Source organism: Phyllobates terribilis, unplaced genomic scaffold (genome assembly GCF_046119375.1).
Source record: "Phyllobates terribilis strain yellow unplaced genomic scaffold, ASM4611937v1 Scaffold_3__8_contigs__length_932513732, whole genome shotgun sequence".
In the NCBI taxonomy this organism is placed as follows: Eukaryota; Metazoa; Chordata; class Amphibia; order Anura; family Dendrobatidae; genus Phyllobates; species Phyllobates terribilis.
The window spans coordinates 431,547,268-431,569,899 of NW_027362763.1; the positions used below are offsets into that span (position 1 = coordinate 431,547,268).

Genomic DNA, 22,632 nt, shown 5'->3' on the forward strand with positions numbered 1-22,632 from the left:
GAAACTAGACCCCTCAGGGAACTTATCTAGATGTGTGGTGAGCACCTTGAACCCCAGGTGCTTCACAGAAGTTTATAACATTGAGCTGTAAAAATAAAATTTTCACATTTTTCCCACAAAAACGTTTTTCATCCCTTAATTTTGCATTATCATAAGGGTAATAGAAAAAATTGCACCATGAAATTTGTTGTGCAATTTCTCCTGAACACGCCGATACCCCATATGTGGAGGCAAACCACTGTTTGGGCGCATAGCAGGGTTTGAAAGGGAAGGAGCGCCATTTGACTTTTTGAATGTAAAATTTGTTTGAATAATTAGCGGACACCATGTTGCATTTGGGGAGCCCCTGATGTGCCTAAACAGTGGAAACCCCCCACAAGTGACACCATTTTGGAAACTAGACCCCTTAGGGAACTTATCTAGATGTGTGGTGAGCACCTTGAACCCCCAGCTGCTTCACAGAAGTTTATAATATTGAGCCGTAAAAATAAAATTTTCACATTTTTCCCACAAAAAATGTTTTTCATTCCCTAATTTTGCATTATCATAAGGGTAACAGGAGAAATTGCACCATGAAATTTGTTGTGCAATTTCTCCTGAGTACGCCGATACCCCATATGTGGGGGAAAACCACTGCTTTGGTGTACGGCAGGGTTCGGAAGAGAAAGGAGCGCTATGTTGGCTGGGATAGCTGGCAGACACCATGTCACATTTGAAGAGTCACTGACATGCCGAAACAGCAGAAACCCCCACAAGTGACCGCATTTTGTAATCTACACCTCACAAGGAATTCATCTAGGGAAGTAGTGAGTATTTTTTCATTTTTAAATTTATACCATTGGGCAGTGAAAAAAAGCATAATTATATTTTTACCACAAAAAATGTTTTACCCTCAGATTTTACATTTTCACACAGGGCAATGGGTAAAAATGGTGCCGAAATGTGTTACACAATTTCTTCTAAAAGTGGCAATACCCCATATGTGGCTATATCGTACCGCTCAGCCATACGGCGAGATCTGGGGGGGACAGAGTGCTATTTGACAATTGGAGAACAAATTATTGTAGAATAGGCATTTGGATTTGGGAGCACAAAATTTTCTGAATTTCTTTTGGGGGGCAAGGGCCATTTCGCTTTTCCAGAGCCTTTCTGCTACCAGTAACTTGGAAGTCCCTTATATTTTTAACAGATGACGGACCTGAGTGGGGACTAGCTTTTTTTGAGGACTGAGTTGAAGCTTTTATTGGGAACATTTTACGTAACATTTATCCGGCGCTCTAGGCTGAGCACTTAAATCGGGGTTTCCATCTAAATTTCCAAGTGATGTAATTCAGATGAAACCCCTGCGGGATCCATTCACTGTAATGAGGCAGCAGAGTTACTCTGGACTCCGTCTGGCCTCTGTTTAGTGGTGTCCTTTTTTTCAGAAGTCCACAAAACTGTGGCCAACCGCACTTTTATGCACGCCTAAAAAATCTGACACCGTGGGATCACAGGCCAGACGGCATCCACAGTAGCCTATATCTGCCTCATTACAGGGAATCTTCCATCATGGGTTCTGGCTGAATCACGTATTTCAGAGATTTACACGGAAACTCTGGTGTAAGCGCTTAGCGCAGAGCGCAGGATAATTGTGAACAGAGCGTTACTGCGATCTTTGGGAGACATAATAAACAAATCAGTAGCAGGTGAAGAATTGGTTTATTTATTTTTTACGCTGTTCCTAGTGTGATATAACTGATTAGATTACTTTATTCTTCGGGTCGGTGTGATTACAGAGATACCAGATTTATATCGGGTTTTTATGACTCACAGCTGTCACACACTAAAGGACGCTTTTTTTTGCAAAATCTAGTTTTTGCATCACCATATTTTGAGAGCTATAATTTTTCCATATTTCGGCCGACAGTCATGTGACGACTTGTTTTTTGCGGGACGAGTTGACATTTTTATTGGTACCATTTTTGGGTACGTGACATTTTTTGATCGCTTTCTATTCCGTTTTTTTGGGAGGTAAAATTAACAGAAACCAACAATTCAGGAATTGTTTTTTGAGGTTTTTTTTTATGCCGTTCTGCGTGTGGTAAAAGTGATCAGGCAGCGTTATTCTTCGGGTCAGTACGTTTACAGCGATACTACACTTACTGTATTTTTTTTACGTTTTGGCGCTTTTATACAATAAAACAATTTTATAGAAAAATATATATTTTTTGCATTGCTTTATTCTGAGCGCTATAACTTTTTTATTTTTCGGCTGATGGAGCTGTATGGCGGCTTTTTTTTTGCGGAACAAGATGACGTTTTCAGCGGCACCATTTTTATTTCTATTTTGCTTTTTGATCGCATTTTTTTCCACTTTTTGTTTGGCGATATGATGATGAAAAAGCATTTTTTTTGCTCTGTTTTTTATTTATTTTTATTACGGTGTGCACAGAAGGAGTTAATTAGTGTGACAGTTTTATAGCTCGGGTTGTTTCGGACGCGGCGATACCAAATATGTGTACTTTTTTTGGTTTTGTAAAAATATACGGATTTATTGGTTTAATATTTTATTTATTTATTTTTATTTATTTTGTGATTTTTTTTTTTAACAGTTTAAAAACATTTTTTTTTACTTTTTTTTACATTTTTACTTAGTCCCTGTATGGGACATTAATTTTTATTTTTATGATCACTGATCTCATGTAATGTAATAGACATGTATTACATTACATGAGATCTTCGCTGACTGTTTCACAGTCAGTCTCCTGCCTGGCTTCAGCTGCAGGCTGAGCCAGGCAGGACACCATATATGGCAGATCTGGAGGCGGTCATGTGACCTCCAGCTGCCATAGCAACCCCAGGTCCTAGAAGGTATCAGGGGTCGTCGGAGAGGTAAGTAAGACGACCCCCTCTCCTCTGTCTATCTTCTATATGCCGCGATCACTATAGATCGCGGCATATAGAACATAGCAAAGGGTTAACATCACTGGGACCTGATCCAATCAGGTCCCGATGATGTCCCCTGTCAGAGCTAACGCTTTGCACCGGAATCTCAGCGCTTGCAGGACCCTGGGGATCCTGAGCGCTGCGAGACCACCCACCGTTTTTAAACGTCGGCGCTGCACAGAGCCCAGCAAGCGCCGACGTTTATTTACAGAGGGCGGTCGAGAACCGGTTAAAAGTAAATAAAAATCTGATCTAACTCAGGTGGCCCCAAACCCCAGAACAGCCGGACATACTGACAAAAGGAAATGGCCATTGTTCGTATGAGATTGTGAACAAGATTAAATCTCGCCCAGAAGGGACAAATTGATGATAAAAGCTCAGTTTAAAGTCTTCATGTTAATTGTTCAGACTAGTTCATTTTGTTTTACTTTAAAGCTTGATGATTTAACGAATATACTTTGTTTAAAAAGTTGGAAAAGGGTATGTCTAGTGTCGTAATAATAATAAAAAAAAAAAAATGATACACGTATATTTACATATTTAATATTGCTGCTTTTACTTTAGTATTAAACATATGATTAGGATGAGACTGTATTTAGAAAATCACACTTAAAAATATGATGCCAAGGAGAGCCCAACTTGAACCTTTGTACAAATGTAAACAAGAACTCAAGTAACATAGTTTTTTCAAAATTGAGCATCAAAATTTTTAAATTTGACTCCTCAAAAACAAAACATCAATAGACAACCTTGTGACATATCAAATTAAAGCCTGTACTATTCTAAACAAAACGGTGCCTCTCCCATCTCTTTATCTTATTTCAAACCCGAAACATGATGAAAAATGTGACATCATACAAGCCCAAAATTCAGACTTTCAAAACTTTAGAAATCTATAAAAAATTAACTAATGAAAATAAAAATGCAAAACTTTTTTTTTGTAATTCACTTAAGTAGCACTTAAAAAAAATCAAAAGAAAAAAAAAATCCAAAGACAGGGGATAAAAAAAAAATATTCAAATTTGGATCACTTGACATAGAATGACACACACATAATTGGCATGGTCGCGTCCGGAACGACCCACTCTATAAAACGGTCACGTTATTTATTCCGTTTGGCGAACAGCGTAAAAAAAAAAGCCAAAATTATGCTTTTTCATCCAAGTAGTGAATAAAAAGCAGTCAAAAAGTCATACGTAAAAAAAATTATATAAATAAAAACGTCAAACTGTCCCGCAAAAAACAAGCCATAATATGGCTTATTCAGCAAAAAAAAAGGAAAAAGTTACACCTCAGTATTTGACGATGTAAAATCAAATTCTTTCTTGTAAAATACTGTTTTAAGTCAGTAAAAATAGCAAATCATAAAAAAAATATTTATATCTGGTATCGCTGTAATCGCACCAACCTGACGAACAAATCGGTCTTATCACTTTTACCATACGGTGAACGGCGCAAAAAAGAAAAACAATAACTGAAAAGCTGGTTTTTGCTCATTCTGGGTCTGAAAAATCTGAATAAAAAGCGTTCAAAAATTACTATGTGCCCCAAAATGGTAACAAAAAATCTGCAACTCGTCCCGCAAAATATAAGCCGTCATACAGCTCTGTTCACCAAAAAATAAAAAAGTTACAGCTCTCAGAATATAGCAAAGAAAAAAAATAAATTTTTATAAAAAAAAAAGCATTTTTACTCTGAGATAGCAGCAAAACCTAAAAAAACCCATATAAATATGGTATCGCGGTAATCACACCGACCCGAAGAATAAATCCGCCTCATCACTTATGCCGCACATTGAACAGCGCAAAAATAAAAATATGGACTATTCTTGTACTGCTGTCTATTTGTTCATTCTGCCTCCAAAAAGAATCGGAATAAGGCTCGGCTCACATTGATCCTGCGCTCTCCACTGAGCACTTACGTTGGGGTTTCTATGTAAATTCCCCAAAATCGCAATTCAGACAAAACCCCACTTGGAGACACTCACTTATGAGGCCGATCGAGTCCCTTTGGACTAACCTCTGTTCCGGCAGCATCCCATCATTTTAGTTTTTTTTTTAACGCACAAGTGTGGGTGACCACAGATCTGTGTGCGCCTAAAAAGATGTAGACCACCGGACCAGACATCAAACAGACTCCAAAGCGTCTCCATCTGCCTCTTTGTAGTGGGTGGTTCAGATGAGGGTTTCATCTGAAACGCATTTTTGTGGGATTTACACAGAAACCCCGACGTAAGCGCTCAGCGTAGACTGGCGATCCAGTCTTATTCTGGAAGCAATCGAAAATTATGTACCCCAAAATGTTACCAATAAAACCCCTAATTTATCCCACACAAAAAAAGCCCCCTCTCAGGTTCGTCATCTGTCACTGGGACTATAGGGGGTCCCATGTTACTGGTAGAACAAAGACTCTAGAAAAGTGACAGCTCGCAACCCCTCAAATAAAATCCAGTGAATTCTTAAAAATTTACGGAGTGTGTGTCACCAGGAGAAATGTATGAGGGCGCTACAATATATGGGGGCACAATGTGTGGGCACTAAACTGGCATATTTGCAATTCTCCAGAATAAAGCATGGCGTGGATGCTACATAATAGTCACTGCAGCAGTATATGAATTCATTGAGATGTGTAATTTCTACAATGGGGTCACTTTAGGGGTTTTTCTGCTGTTCTGGCAACTTTGGGGCTATGCAAATGTCGCCCACAAACTATTCTACAAAAATCTATGGTCCGAAAGCCAAATCGTTCTCCTTCCTTCTCAGCCCTAACAGTAATTTATGATGACATATGGGACATTATCGCATTCGGGAAAAATAGCATAAGCTTTGGGGTTCATTATCTTCTATTATCCATTATAAAAATTACAAATTTGGGGCTAAAACTACATTTTCGTGAAAAAAAAATGAAAATTTTCAGTATGACAACCTAATGTTATCAACTTCTGTTTAGTACCTGTGGGTTCAAAATGCTCACTATACCCCTGGATAAAATCCTTGAGGGATCTAGTTTCCAAACTAGGGTCACTTGTAGGGGGTTTCCACTGTTTAGGCACATCAGGGCTCTCCAAACGTAACATGGCATTCACTCTCGATTACAGCCATTTTTTGCATTCAAAAAGTCAAACGGTGCTCCTTCACTTCCGAACCCTGCCGTGCACCCAAACAGTAGTTGTCCCCCACATATGGGGAACCAGCATACTCAGGAGAAATTGCACAAAAAAATTTGGGGCCCATTTTCTCCTGTAACAGTAGTATAGAAAATCGCAGTTATTTACATGCATCACCAAATATACAAATGTGAGTCTTATGTAACTGCTAAAAGACCACTGTATATAATAGCAAAAGACATATAAAAGGAGCCTCTTGTCACCATTAAGGCTTTAAATCCTTTATATGTACAGTACAGACCAAAAGTTTGGACACACCTTCTCATTTAAAGATTTTTCTGTATTTTCATGACTATGGAAATTGTACATTCACACTGAAGGCATCAAAACTATGAATTAACACATGTGGAATTATATACTTAACAAAAAAGTGTGAAACAACTGAAAATATGTCTTATATTCTAGGTTCTTCAAAGTAGCCACCTTTTGCTTTGATGACTGCTTTGCACACTCTTGGCATTCTCTTGATGAGCTTCAAGAGGTAGTCACCGGAAATGGTTTTCACTTCACAGGTGTGCCCTGTCAGGTTTAATAAGTGGGATTTATTGCCTTATAAATGGGGTTGGGACCATCAGTTGTGTTGTGCAGAAGTCTGGTGGATACACAGCTGATAGTCCTACTGAATAGACTGTTAGAATTTGTATTATGGCAAGAAAAAAGCAGCTAAGTAAAGAAAAATGAGTGGCCATCATTACTTTACGAAATGAAGGTCAGTCAGTCTGAAAAATTGGGAAAACTTTGAAAGTGTCCCCAAGTGCAGTTGCAAAAACCATCAAGCGCTACAAAGAAACTGGCTCACATGAGGACTGCCCCAGGAAAGGAAGACCAAGAGTCACCTCTGCTTCTGAGGATTTGTTTATCCGAGTCACCAGCCTCAGAAATCGCAGGTTAACCGCAGCTCAGATTAGAGACCAGGTCAATGCCACACAGAGTTCTAGCAGCAGACACATCTCTACAACAACTGTTAAGAGGAGACTTTGTGCAGCAGGCCTTCATGGTAAAATAGCTGCTAGGAAACCACTGCTAAGGACAGGCAACAAGCAGAAGAGACTTGTTTGGGCTAAAGAACACAAGGAATGGACATTAGACCAGTGGAAATCTGTGCATTGGTCTGATGAGTCCAAATTTGAGATCTTTGGTTCCAACCACCGTGTCTTTGTGCGACGCAGAAAAGGTGAACGGATGGACTCTACATGCCTGGTTCCCACCGTGAAGCATGGAGGAGGAGGTGTGATGGTGTGGGGGTGCTTTGCTGGTGACACTGTTGGGGATTTATTCAAAATTGAAGGCATACTGAACCAGCATGGCTACCACAGCATCTTGCAGCGGCATGCTATTCCATCCGGTTTGCGTTTAGCTGGACCATCATTTATTTTTCAACAGGACAATGACCCCAAACACACCTCCAGGCTGTGTAAGGGCTATTTGACCAAGTAAGAGAGTGATGGGTTGCTACGCCAGATGACCTGGCCTCCAGTCACCAGACCTGAACCCAATCGAGATGGTTTGGGGTGAGCTGGACCGCAGAGTGAAGGCAAAAGGGCCAACAAGTGCTAAGCATCTCTGGGAACTCCTTCAAGATTGTTGGAAGACCATTTCCGGTGACTACCTCTTGAAGCTCATCAAGAGAATGCCAAGAGTGTGCAAAGCAGTCATCAAAGCAAAAGGTGGCTACTTTGAAGAACCTAGAATATAAGACCTATTTTCAGTTGTTTCAGACTTTTTTGTTAAGTATATAATTCCACATGAGTTAATTCATAGTTTTGATGCCTTCAGCGTGAATGCACAATTTTCATAGTCATGAAAATACAGAAAAATCTTTAAATGAGAAGGTGTGTCCAAACTTTTGGGTCTGTACTGTATATAAGGAAAGATCTCACCCGGGGCCCTTTAAAATTCCCCATATATTCTGTGTGATGATCTCATCCACGGAACACCCGACGCGTTTCTCTCCTTCATCAGGGGTATATCGTTCCTTAGTAAATGTGCTTAGGTCATAATTGATGCCACTGTAATTGCAGGTATTCAAGATGCTATATATATGCACAGAAACCGCGCTTTGCTCAAAAATTCCAGAGCACGCTGTGACGCACTTCCGGTCCCAGAAGACCCCGCGAACCGGAAGTACGTCATGCGTCACCATAGCTACGGAATGCAAACAGCAATGGTGCTGGAATGCATGCGCAACTTCCACTAACGCGATAAAAAACACCACATTGCTAATGCTGAGCTGCATAGACCCCTCATCAAAAGCGGTGCAGCAAACCATAATGGATGGGTATTAGGAGGTACGAAAAAGGGGGAATAGAATATCGCACCCCCCAATTCAGTACAATAAATCATACCGAGTCCCCATACTCATGGTAATGACGGGGCTTAATGTATCTCAACCACATCAAAAAGCCCCAGTGCCTAAATCAGTAGGTGCAGCTTTCTCAGAGATAATCAAAAAACCGGACCTCCAGAATATAGAAATAGGAAGGATTCAAAAAAAGCTAACCATATAGATAAATCAGAGCAAAAAAAGGGGGATATTAGGAGGGAAAAATAATAATAACATCCATAGGTGGATGGGCCTAAATACTCTACCACCAGAAAGAATGGAGCAAAAAATGATTAAAAATGATAAAGAATGAAAAAATGATGACCGTAAGGATAACACAGTGGACCTCCCAGAAAAAACAAGAGGAGTATGAAAATGGGGTCCCTAGCCAGATTCACCTATAACAAATCTACCATACTTTCCCTACCTATGTGGATGTTGGCACCCTACAAAACCTGCGCAAATGGCGCCCCCACTCAATGGTGGCTATTCTTTACGTATACTTCAAAAAGAAACTAGATGGATCTTTACTCTGGGCACCACCACTCCTAACGGTTTGAATGAAGTTCTATCCTTTGCCCCATTCCTTCCTAGTTAGGGACAGAACAGGGCTTTATAGTTTAGGGACAGCCACCGTTGAGTGGGGGTGCTATTTGCGCAGGTTTTGTAGGGTGCCAACCTCCACGTAGGTAGGGAAAGTATGGTAGATTTGTTATAGGTGAATCTGGCTAGGGACCCCATTTTCATACTCCTCTTGTTTTTTCTGGGAGGTCCGCTGTGTTATCCTTATGGTCATCATTTTTTCATTCTTTATCATTTTTAATCATTTTTTGCTACATTCTTTCTGGTGGTAGAGTATTTAGGCCCATCCACCTATGGATGTTATTATTATTTTTCCCTCCTAATATCCCCCTTTTTTTGCTCTGATTTATCTATATGGTTAGCTTTTTTTGAATCCTTCCTATTTCTATATTCTGGAGGTCCGGTTTTTTGATTATCTCTGAGAAAGCTGCACCTACTGATTTAGGCACTGGGGCTTTTTGATGTGGTTGAGATACATTAAGCCCCGTCATTACCATGAGTATGGGGACTCGGTATGATTTATTGTACTGAATTGGGGGGTGCGATATTCTATTCCCCCTTTTTCGTACCTCCTAATACCCATCCATTATGGTTTGCTGCACCGCGTTTGATGAGGGGTCTATGCAGCTCAGCATTAGCAATGTGGTGTTTTTTATCGCGTTAGCGGAAGTTGCGCATGCATTCCAGCACCATTGCGGTTTGTATTCCGTAGCTATGGTGACGCACTTCCGGTTCGCGGGGTCTTCTGGGACCGGAAGTGCGTCACAGCGTGCTCTGGAATTTTTGAGCAAAGTGCGGTTTCTGTGCATATATAAAGCATCTTGAAGACCTGCAATTACAGTGGCATCAATCATGACCTAAGCACGTTTACTAAGGAACGATATACCACTGATGAAGGAGAGAAACGCGTCGGATGTTCCGTGGATGAGATCATCACCCAGAATATATGGGGAATTTTAAAGGGCCCCGGGTGAGATCTTTCCTTATATACATATAAAGGATTTAAAGCCTTAGTGGTGACAAGAGGCTCCTTTATATGTCTTTTGCTATTATATACAGTGGTCTTTTAGCAGTTACATAAGACTCACATTTGTATATTTGGTGATGCATGTAAATAACTGCGATTTTCTATACTACTGTTATTTGGGTCTTTTTAAGGCTGTGATTTTATATAGCCTTGCATTTATTTGAATACCTATAGCATCCATATTTACCCTATATATGATGATTTTTTAATAGGGAGATGCTGGAACACAAATTTATGGTATTTGTTTGTATATACTATGCTTAATCTATTGGGTATAATTTATACACTTGTATGCACATAGCACTTAGGATATTTTTTACATTTATTTAATAAAGGTTATATTTTAATATATCTATTGCTGTATCTATGCTGGATTTAAAATACGTACTGGCCTATGCTGTATTACCCATTTTCTTCTGTTACCCTTGTGAAAATAAAAAAAATTTAGTCTGAAGTAAACATTTTGTGAAAAAAGTAAAATGTTCATTGTTTTCTTCCACGTTGCTTCAGTTCCTGTGAAGCACATGAAGGGTTAATAAACTTCTTAAATGTCGTTTTGAGCACCTTGAGGGGTGCAGTTTTTAGAATGATGTCACTTTTGGGTATTTTCTGTCAAATAGACCCCTCAAAGTGACTTCAAATGTGATGTGGTCCCTAAAAAAAATGGTTTTGTAAATTTTGTTGGTAAAATGAGAAATCGCTGGTCAACTTTTAACCCTTATAGCTCCCTAACAAAAAAAAATTGTTTAAAAAATTGTGCTGATGCAAAGTAGACATGTGGGAAATGTTATTTATTAACTATTTTGTGTGACATATATCTCTGATTTAAGGGCATAAGAATTCAAAGTTTGAAAATTGCAAAATTTTCACCAAATTTCTATTTTTTTCACACATAAACGCAAGTCATATCGAAGAAATTTTACCAGTATCATGCAGTACAATATGTAACAAAAAAACAAAGTCTCAGAATCAGCCGGATTCGTTGAAGAGTTGACAAAACGGGACAGTGGTCAGAATTGTAAAATTTGGCTTGATCATTAAGGACATAATTGGCTCCGTCACTAAGGGGTTAAAAGTCCAGGTTTATTTCAAAAGTTTAAAAATTATATCCATGATGGCGTCGTATGATGCCATCATGGATATAAGTTTTAAACTTTTGAAATAAACATGAACTTTTAAAGGAGTTTTGGGATGCTGGACTTGAATAGCCTTCTGAATTTCCCTTGCTGCACAGTGAGCCTCCATGCAATAAATACTCTCCAAGAAGGGTGAGGTGACAATTATCTTTTGTCTTGTACTAATATAAACTCACTCACATGATCCCCGGTTTTCCAGAACTGCATCCCCAATCCTCCCAGCTGGTATTCTGCTTAGACTGGCTGCAGCAGTCTCAGCACATATACCCCATTTAATGTGGCAGCAAATCACTGGTTAGCATAACCGATTACAATACAGCATATGAGACAGCCGCTGACGCCAGAGATTGGCTGCAGCAGTCACATGGGGTTTTGTATCCTATTGCAGCTCCTGGCATTATTTTAAACTACTTTGACAACCCCTTCAACTGAATAAAGATCTCTCCACAGGATGTGCGACCTGTTGATAAATCTGGTGCACTTTGTACAAGTGGAGATACTAGTGCACTAGTATTTATAAGTCTTCCCAAAAGTCTGGTTTGATAAAAGACTCATATCAAACTGGCGTGTGCACAAAAAATTATATTACAATTAGTACATATAAATTATATTTTAGAAATCTAAAAGCAAAGTCAGATACATGTATCCGAAAAGATGGCACCTCTACTCATTATGAGATAAAGAAAATGAAGGCAGTCACGGTGGCTCTACTATCATGGATGAGGAGCTTCTATTCCCTGGAGACCAGCTTAGATCCAAGGAATTGTACCCTGCTGAGCAATGTTGTGAAAATATTTACCCGTAATGAGTTGTAGGGGCCAATTTAGAATCTGATTTACATGTCAAATGTTCATCCGGCAGAACAAAAGTACATGGGGGGTATATGTATTCTCCCATAATTACACACACAGTATGCAGACAGAGACGTGACCAAGAAAATAATCAAGGAAGGATCTTCTTTCGACATGAATCCATGAGGGACGTTGCAGAGACTCATAAGATTTCTTTTCTTTCTGGAGGCAGAAATTTGTCATGCAGACAGGCTCTGTTGCTATGACAGCACAAGTATCAACATCCAGCAAATAATGAAAGGTCAAATCAATGGGTGAGCTGTAGGCTCATCAATGCAAACGATGGAGTGTATCATAAGTGTGTCAACATGTCTCCGGCTAGTAAACAGTTGTTCTCAATGACAGAACTCAAGCTAACAAAGACTGTAGTCTCTGCATGACATGACAGCTCTTCAGAGGGAGAAGATAAGCAGCTCCTTTATTGTCACACAGGTTGTACATGACATTTATTTCCATAATCGCACATTTCACCACCCGCCTCTCAAGGTCAATGGCTCAGGCTGTCATTTATCATTATGAGGTCCATGACATCAAAAGGCTTTTTTGGTTTCACAAATACCTGTTATAATTATTTGCATGTACAAATTTCTTATATTTATTGTTTAATGAGGACCTTTCACCAAATGTTTCATGTTGCACTGGACTCACGCTGCAATACTGGCTGCAGAGCTGAACAAAACGTTTTTTTTTCGTTTGATTGCGAATATTTCCGCAACGTAGAGGCAAAATAAAAAAAAAAAAAAGTATTTGGCACCTAATGAGTCAACCAGTATTTTGTTTTTACTTTCATTTAAAGCTCAGTTTAAATAATTCTATATTTTGATAGATCAGACCTTTTTGGACACTATAATGAGATAACAAATATGTACCGTATTTTTCGGACTATAAGACGCACGTAGGTTTTAGAGGAGGAAAATAGAAAAAAAAATTAAGCAAAAAATGTGGTCACGATGCACTGTTAAGGGGGAGGGGGTCAGCTGCTGACAATGATATAGGGGTAATGTCCCTCAATTCTGTTAATATCCCCCATCCTGGTCTATATATACCCCCCCCCTTCTTATTATACGTGGCCCCCATCCTGGTATGTATGGCACCCTTCCATCCTGATATGCGTGGCATCCCTCGCCCTTATCCTGGTATACATGGCACCCCTCATCCTCATCCTGGTATGCATGGCACAGGAATTCCCATCCTGGTATGCATGGCACCCCTCATCCCTATCTTGGTATGCATGGCACAGTAATCCCCAACCTGGTATGTATGGCACTCGTCATCCCTATCCTGCTATGCATGGCACCCCTCATCCCACTCCTGGTATGCATGGCACCCCTCATCCTTATCCTGGTATGCATGACACAGCAATCCCCACCCTGGTATGCATGGCACACCTCATTCCTATCCTGGTATGCATGGCACAGAAATCTCCATCCTGGAATGCATGGCACCCCTCATCCCTATCCTGGAATGCATGGCACCCCTCATCCCTATCCTGGAATGCATGGCACCCCTCATCCTTATCCTGGTATGCATGGACCCCTCATCCTAGTATGCATGGCCCCCCTAATCCCCATCACGCTGCACATAAAAAAATAAACACCCCTACTCACCTTACCTCTCTCTCCTCCAGCGCTGCGTCCTGTCTGCCAGCACTGATCTTGCCATGTGAGCTGCACATGGCGTCACTGCCATGCGCGGCTCACAAGGTGAGATCAGCTGCTGAAAAAGTCACTGGCCTCCACGCCGGGACTATGTGCATGGGGAGCCGAAGCGCAGCTCCTGCTGGGCGGTCGTGTGTCCCCACTATTAAAAAGCATGAATATTCACCGTGGACAGAGGCGAATATTATATATATATATATATATATATATATATATATATATATATATACATATACATACACACACATTCATATTCATACACACACACAGTACAGACCAAAAGTTTGGACACACCTTCTCATTTAAAGATTTTTTTTAGCATGTTCATGACTTCAAAAATTGTACATTCACACTGAAGGCATCAAAACTATGAATTGACACATGTAGAATTATATACTTAACAAAAATGTGTGAAAACTGAAAATATGTCTTATATTCTAGTTTCTTCAAAGTAGCCACCTTTTGCTTTGATGACTGCTTTACACACTCTTGGCATTTTCTTGATGAGCTTCAAGAGGTAGTCACCGGAAATGGTCTTCCAACAATCTTGAAGGAGTTCCCAGAGATGCTTAGCACTTGTTGGCCCTTTTGCCTTCACTCTGCGGTCCAGCTCACACCAAACCATCTCGATTGGGTTCAGGTATGGTGACTGTGGAGGCCAGGTCAAATAGCCCTTACACAGCCTGGAGGTGTATTTGGGGTCATTGTCCTGTTGAAAAATAAATGATGGTCCAACTAAACGCAAACCGGATGGAATAGCATGCCGCTGCAAGATGCTGTGGTAGCCATGCTGGTTCAATATGCCTTCAATTTTTAATAAATCCCCAACAGTGTCACCAGCAAAGCACCCCCACACCATCACACCTCCTCCTCCATGCTTCACGGTGGGAACCAGGCATGTAGAGTCCATCCGTTCACCTTTTCTGCGTCGCACAAAGACACGGTGGTTGGAACCAAAGATCTCAAATTGGGACTCATCAGACCAAAGCACAGATTTCCACTGGTCTAATGTCCATTCCTTGTGTTCTTTAGCCCAAACAAGTCTCTTCTGCTTGTTGCCTGTCCTTAGCAGTGGTTTCCTAGCAGCTATTTTACCATTCTGCACCCCATCTTGACTGAAAAAAAAAACAGAACTGTAGAAATTTTTGCAAATTTATTAAAAAAAAGAAAAACTGAAATATCACATGGTCATAAGTATTCAGACCCTTAGCTCAGACACTCATATATAAGTTACATGCTGTCATTGTCCTTGTGATCCTCCTTTAGATGGTTCTACTCCTTCATTGGAGTCCAGCTGTGCTTAATTAAACTGATAGGGCTTGATTTGGAAAGGCACACACCTGTATATGTAAGACCTCACAGCTCACAGTGCATGTCAGACCAAATGAGAATCATGAGGTCAAAAGGAACTGCCCAAGAAGCTCAGAGACAGAATTGTGGCAAGGCACAGATCTGGCCAAGGTTATAAAAGAATTTCTGCATTACTCAAGGTTCCTAAGAGCACAGTGGCCTCCATAATCCTTAAATGGAAGAAGTTTGGGACCACCAGAAGTCTTCCTAGACCTGGCCGTCCAGCCAAATTGAGAAATCGTGGGAGAAGAGCCTTGCTGAGAGAGGTAAAGAAGAACCCCAAGATCACTGTGGCTGAGCTCCAGAGATGCAATAGGGAGATGGAACAAAGTTCCACAAAGTCAACTATCACTGCAGCCCTCCAACAGTCGGGCCTTTATGGCAGAGTGGCCCGACAGAAGGCTCTCCTCAGTGCAAGACATATGAAAGCCCACATAGAGTTTGCTCAAAAACACATGAAGGACTCCCAGACTATGAGAAATAAGATTCTCTGGTCTAATGAGACGGAGATAGAACTTTTTGGTGATAATTCTAAGCGATATGTGTTTAGAAAACCAGGCACTGCTCATCACCTGCCCAATACAATCCCAACAGTGAAACATGGTGGTGGCAGCATCATGCTATGGGGGTGTTTTTCAGCTGCAGAGACAGGACGACTGGTTGCAATTGAAGGAAACATGAATGTGGCCAAGTACAGAGATATCCTGGATGAAAACCTCTTCGTGCTCTGGACCTCAGACTTGGCCGAAGGTTCACCTTCCAACAAGACAATGACTCTAAGCACACAGCAAAAATAACAAAGAAGTGGCTTCAGAACAACTCTGTGACCATTCTTGACTGGCCCAGCCAGTTTAGGTCCCTTTTTGATGATATTCTAATTTAGTGAGATGCACCTGTATGTTATGAGTTTCAGAAGCTGTCGAACAAGTTGCAGAAAGGAGCGTGGCTTTGTAGAGGTTTAAACTTAGACTAAGCAGTCTAAACCATATATGTCCAACTCTGGCCCACAGGGTGCTTATATTTGGCCTGTGATGCTGGTAATTAGAACTTCTGCTATGGGGCTCCACAGTTTCTAAAAACGCCCCTGCCGGCGAGGAAATACCCAATGCTCCAGTCATGCGATCTGACCATCTGATCTATTAATTAAAAAGTACTTTATTCGTAGGACAACCCCTTTAAGTTTGTTTCCATGTGAAAGGGTTCTTCGTTATATTTGATAAGGAAAAACGTCCACAATTGTAGACCTTTTCTTTAAATAAATATCAAGGTTGGCTTGTGACTTTGTCAAAGTTTTTAATTTTGGCTCTCTGGGTATTTGAGTTTGACATCCCTGGTATAAACATATGCCAGCTATATCATACAGCATGAGCCACTGCGATAAATCTGGCGCATTTTAAGGTTGTCCAGTCTAAGTTTCCACTTGCTAAGAGTTAGACCATATTGATAAATATAACTCCTTATTATTGTTGGATCTAAAAGAAACTTCCATTCTTAGAACATAAGAGTCCTAATCTGTCAGTCTTCATGTCAGGCCTCATTCTCAGGTCAGTTATTTTGCACCAGTGTTTGTATGCCAAAGCCAGGAGTGGAATTTACAGAGAAAAACTATAATTGAAAGATTGACACCTGTTTTGTATTTTGGAGACTCTCCTGGCATACTGATGAAATACTGATCAAAAATACTGATGTGTGAATGAGGCCTCAATGATTTTTTTTTATTTTTTTTAAAGGCGACAAAGTGGTCAAAGTGGAAACGGACCTGGAGTTCCAATTTTCTTCTGCACAAGTCCAAACCAGATCTACTCTACAATAAGTTTGCTTCGACAAAGCACTAGGCATCCATGTACAACATAAGCCATCAGTATGTCAGATCTATCTCCTGCAATTACCTCTGGAGGAATACTGCCACTGAAAATACCATGACAACAGTGCAATATAACAGAAAAATGAACACAAATAGTTAAAGAAAGATTATCTGTAATTATTTGGGTAATATTAAGAACTGCATTACCATTCAAAGCAGAACTGAAACATTACAGCAATCTCTCTACACTGCACACAGGGTTGTATTGCCCATAGCTGCACATCATGGGGCCCCTATAGGGTCCATGAGTCGATAGGGACCAATCCCAGTCACAATTTCAACGGCATAGGATGCCAACACGCTTAAATTGGATGGTGTAGCAGAGATTCATTGGCTCCATTTGTGCACTGATCAACCTGTGAGTCAGTGCAGCAGGTGCAATGATGTCACTAGATCGTGCCTGCTGTGCAGAGCTTCAGTCCACAAATGTTGCAATGAGTGGAGCAGCACATTGGGGGAATGCATCTAGACGAACAATATTTCTCACCAATAATGAAGTGTTGGGGGGAACATGAAGCAGTGTGAAGGGCTGTGGGTGCATAATACTGTGTGGAGATAATCTATTGAGAGGGTACACTGTGGAGGTCATAATACTGTGTTTGTGGAAGAACTATAGGTACATCATATTGTATGGGGCACTTTAGGCGCATCATCCTGTGTTGGAGGCAGCATCTGAATGTGAGGGGTCACTGTGGCGGCACAATGACTCTTCTGTTTTTAAAAGATAGGAGGTACCGAATATTTTTTTTTGAGAAGAGCAAGGAGCACTTTGCTATACTTTGCTATGGGGCCCCGAGATTTCTATTTATGCTGCTGACTACACATTTTTTCCTCTAAGAAAACTCCAATGACAAATCTATCACTCTGCTCCAACACACTCCATTGGATAATTTATGGAAACACACCCCAATATAAAAATTTCACCTCCATCCCTCACTAATCCTGATGAGAACAGTCACAGATTGAAAGGCTATAATGGCACATTTAGATCTTAAATCTACCTGCATGATATAAATACAGAATGATTCCTTGAGGTTTACACCTATGAGTCACCTTTCAGTGTATATTTAGAAAGACTGCCTGGAATGTCTCTACTAACGATGACTGTTTTAAGCACAGAAAGCAGTGTGTTACTATGACTAATATCTATCAAGTTAAAAGGGATGTCTTACATTGTTAAATGGTTAAAATTACAAAGTGCTTGTAAAAACAAGGGTTTAAAGTTGACCAGCGATTTCTCATTTTTCCAACAACATTTACGAAACCATTTTTTTTTAGGGACCACATCATATTAGAAGTGACTTTTGGGGGCCTATATGACAGAAAATACCTGAAAGTGAACCTATTCTAAAACCTGCACCCCTCAAAACCACATTCAAAAAGTGTATTAACCCTTCAAGTGCTTCACAGGAATTAATGCAATGTGGAAAGAAAAAATTGACAGTTTACTTTTTTTCACAAAAATTTTACTTTAGCCTCAAATTTTTTTTATTTTCACAAGGGTAACAGGAGAAAATAGACTGCAAAATTTGTTGTGCAATTTCTTTTGAGTACGCAGATACCCCATATGTGGAGGAAAACTACTGTTTGGACGCATAGCAGGGCTTGAAAGTGAAGGAGCACCGTTTGATTTTTTTAATTAAAAAATGGCTGGAATAGAGAGCGGACGCTATGTAGTGTTTGGAGAGCCCCTGATGTGCCTAAACAGTGGAAACTCCCCACAAGTGACACCATTTTGGAAACTATAGACTCTCCAAGGAATGTATCTAGATGTGTGGTGAGCACCTTGAACCCCCGGGGTGCTTCACAAAAGTTTAGAACATAGAGCCATGAAAATAAAAAAAGTCACATTTTTTCCACAAAAATGTTCTTTTAGCCCCAAATTTTGCATTTTCACAAGAGTGACAAGAGAAAATGCATCATACAATTTGTTGTGAAATTTCTACTGAGTACGCCAATATCCATATGTGGTCGAAAACCACTTTTGAGGAACAGTGCAAAGCTCAGAAGGGAAGCGCCATATTGTTCAGATTTTGCTGGAATGGTTTGGAGGGTGCCAAGTCGCATTGGCAGAGTCATGGGGCAGTGAAGAAAAAATAATTAAATTTTTACCTCAAAAATTTTGTTTTAGCGCCAGATTTTACATCTTCACAAGGGGAAATGGGTAAAATGGCACCAAAATTTGTCAAACAAATTCTGCTAAGCATGGAAATGCCCCATATGTGGCTGTACAGTACTGCTTAGCCACATGGCAAGATTTGCGTGGGACAGAGCGCGCTATTTGCCTCCTGGAGCACAGATTTTCCTAGAATGGTTTGCAGACTTCATATTCAGAGCCCCTAGAAGTGATAGAAGAGCAGAATACCTCCCTCAAGTGAACCCATTTTGGAAATTATACCCTTTTGAGAATTTATCTATTTTAACTTGCATTGCCATATTTTGAGTGCTATAATTTTTTCCATATTTCTGCTAACAAGGAGTAATTTGAGGGCTTGTTTTTTGCAGGATGAGCTGGAGTTTTTATTGGTACCATTGTTAGCACCTGACATTTTTTCATCGCTTTCTATTCTGAATTTTGGGAAGTAGAATGAACAAAAACCAGCAATGCAGTAATTGTTTTTTGAGGTTTTTATGCTAAGCCTCGTGTTGTAAAATTAATAAGACATCATTATTCTTCGGGTCAGTACGATTACAGCAATACCACATCTATATCATTTTTTATGCTTTGGCGCTTTTACTATTTATTGAAAAAATAATTATTTTTGCATGGCTGTATTCTGAGAGCTATAGCAGTTTTATTTTTCCACTGATGGAACGGTGTCGCGGCTTGTTTTTTGTAGGACAAGATGACATTTTCAGCTACACCATTTTTATTTACATTAGACTTTTCGATCGGCGGTATGATGAAAAAGCATACTTTTTTGCCTCGTTTTTTTTTTTATATGGTGTTCACTTAAGGGGTTAACTAGTGGGACAGTTTTATAGGTCGGGTCATTGCGGACGCAGCAACACCAAATGTGTGTGTTGTTTTTTTCAGAAAAATATTTATTCATTGGTACAATTTATTTTTTTTTATTTTGTGATTTTTTAAAAAAAATATATTTTACAATTTTTTCTTTTTACTTTATTTAGTCCCTCTATTGGACTTTCACTTTTTTGCAGGAGTATTGTGCAGAGCATGGTCTAATTAGCTCGATAGTCCTGGTGACCCGGATGTCGTCATTGCGATGCCGGGTCACCATTGTAACGATTGGTTTTATTAACCTTCATTAGTACAAGGCTTGGAAACCAATGATCTATGGTTTGAGGTCATACTACAAGGTAGGTAGGCATATTCTACAGGTCACTAAACATGGATGACCAGTATTTTTTTCATTAGTTGATCCTTACCCCCCTTGTCCACTTCACTTCAACAATTCTGGCTCAATAGTTGTCTATCTGTGCACAGAAAAAAAAGTAGAAAAGGAAACTACTTGTATTGTGCTCTGGAAGCAGGTGAGCACAGAGCGATATCTTAACCAGACAAGGCACTTATTCATTTTTGCGCTATTGTTTTGTTTTTTTTTTCTTCTTTCAAGAGGCATAACTTTTCTATTTTCCAGTCAACATAGCCATATGAGGACATGTATTTCTGTGGGACGAGTTGTAGTTTTGAATGACACCATTCAATTTAACCTACAATGTACTGAAAATTGGAGGAAAAAAAGTCCAAGACGGAAGAAACTGATAAAAATGCTGTTTTGGGGTTTTTGTTCTTATGGCATTCCTTGTATGGTACAAATAGCTGGCAAAATGATTACCTACAACTGTACTATTGCAGCAATGACAAACTTGGGTAGATTTTTACATTTAAAGGGTGAAAAAAATGTTTTAGTTTGTGTCAACATGCTCGAGCTTGTTTTTTGCATGGTACAATATTTTTTATTGCGTTTTTGTAAGGGGGGTATGCAGCCCGAAAAACGGTAATTCTGGTACTGTAACTTTACATTTTGCCATCCCAGTGCAGTCCGATTGTTTACACGGACTCATTGACTTGCATGGCCAATTGCGATCCGATAATCAGATCAAACTTGGGAATGCTGCGATTATATTTTTGGTCTGGCTCAGTCCGAAGAAAAAAGAAAAATCGGACATGTGCATGGCCCCATAGAAAAATATTGATCCGAGTGCAAATTATAATTTGCGAACGTGAGAATTAGTTAAAAATGTATGAATGAATTAGTCACAAACATATGAAACTCTGATGGACCTTTATAGTACATTGCATATCTTCAGTGTGTCATCTGTTTTACACAGATCTCCATAGACTTTAATGGCAGAGTTTGATACGCAAACTAGATGAGAATAGGACATGCTCTGAGTCTCACGGGCTAGAGACACGGATACGTTTTTAAAACTGATGTGTGCATGGCTCAATGAAACTCTATGGGCGAGTGTACTGTCAGAGAAAAAAAAAACGGACAGCACAAGGACATGTCATACAGATTTGTGAATGTAGCCTAAATTACTGTCTCCTATGAAGCTCAGCCTGTGGCAGGGCTTCACAAGAGTACCAAGATGTCAGTATTGGGGGTCTTTAGCAGGCTTCCAGCTACCATGCTAAGCCATCAGTACCCACGGAGCCGGTGTGCGCGCACTGGCAAGCGTTCCATTTAAATGTTGCTATCAGAGATTGACAGCGGCATTTAAATGGTTAACACCAGCAATTTGAGGATTGCTTAGGTCGCTCTTGTTAGAGTCAGATGCTTGCTATGTAACACAGCCGGCATCTACCGATTATGGAGAAAACTCAGCTCCTGAGCCCTCTCCACACTTGTGGACCCAAATGCTGACATTCTGGCACGTCCATATGTGCTAAGGTAAAAACTAAGTCACTAATCTTCTGTAGTTTTGTAAGCCATGTAGCAGTAATTGTCTTCCATTATTTTTAGTAAAAATGTATTCAAACAAAGGTAAAATAAATGATCTATTTAAAAAGAGTAATGAAAAAGTAATGCAATCTGAGAAATAGGAAAACCACAGTACATCGACCATTTCACAGTGCCTCAAGCTCATTTGATGCTACAATTTCCTAGTAAATTTATAGACCACATTCTCCGTAATATTGAAAATGGCAGAAAATGGCTGCTTCTACTATGTCTATATGACAGCTACACAAATTACTGTCATATCTTTCTTGGCTCTACGTGAACAGCAAACTTTCTTGTTTATAAATGGCAGCTGGCTAAGCATCCTTAATGCACGTCTTCACCAAGCTACTTTTAAAAAGGACAAATACATTCTTCATTGCCAGCAAAATAACTGTATTAAGACAGGTTCACACAAAGATCACGTACAAACGTTTCTCCTCACCACTGTGTTTAACCGCACTCTGCTATAATTAATGCATCACGCAAGAATTTTTCGGTTCCTGTAATAAAAGGCATGAGAAAATCAGCCATCCAATGATTTTCTGTAAAACCCAGCATGGTTTGGATTAATAAATGTAGAAATGTAGGGGGGGGGGAATCATCAAATTTGAAGTAGCGAAGTAAATTTGGAAAAAAGCATATACATAAAAATAGATGCCATCTCTAAATTATGGGGTCTATGGATTGATGGCTCCGGTTTGACATCTAGGGAACTGAGGAGGCTTGCTTTGAGTTACGTTTATATGATGCCTCAAATTAAACTTCTTTGAAAATTAATAAAAATGTTCTTAGTACTTCCACAAGTTATATGTAATTGGATTGACTATTGTTACTATG

At 39.8% G+C, this 22,632-nt stretch overlaps 1 protein-coding gene across 3 annotated transcripts in view; it reads right to left on the reverse strand.

Moving 5' to 3' along the window:
* RNGTT (RNA guanylyltransferase and 5'-phosphatase) overlaps window positions 1-22,632 on the reverse strand; it is a 584,571-nt gene that overhangs the window by 439,753 nt on the left and 122,186 nt on the right. Inside the window, exon 9 of one of the 3 annotated variants that reach the window (XM_073675693.1) lies at window positions 14,087-14,786. The exons of the other annotated variants lie outside the window; for them this stretch is intronic. Within the exon in view, the coding sequence (XP_073531794.1) occupies window positions 14,102-14,786 (685 nt within the window). The 3' untranslated portion in view covers window positions 14,087-14,101. Of the gene's footprint in view, window positions 1-14,086; window positions 14,787-22,632 lie in introns of those variants that run through there. 3 annotated transcript variants of the gene reach the window in all.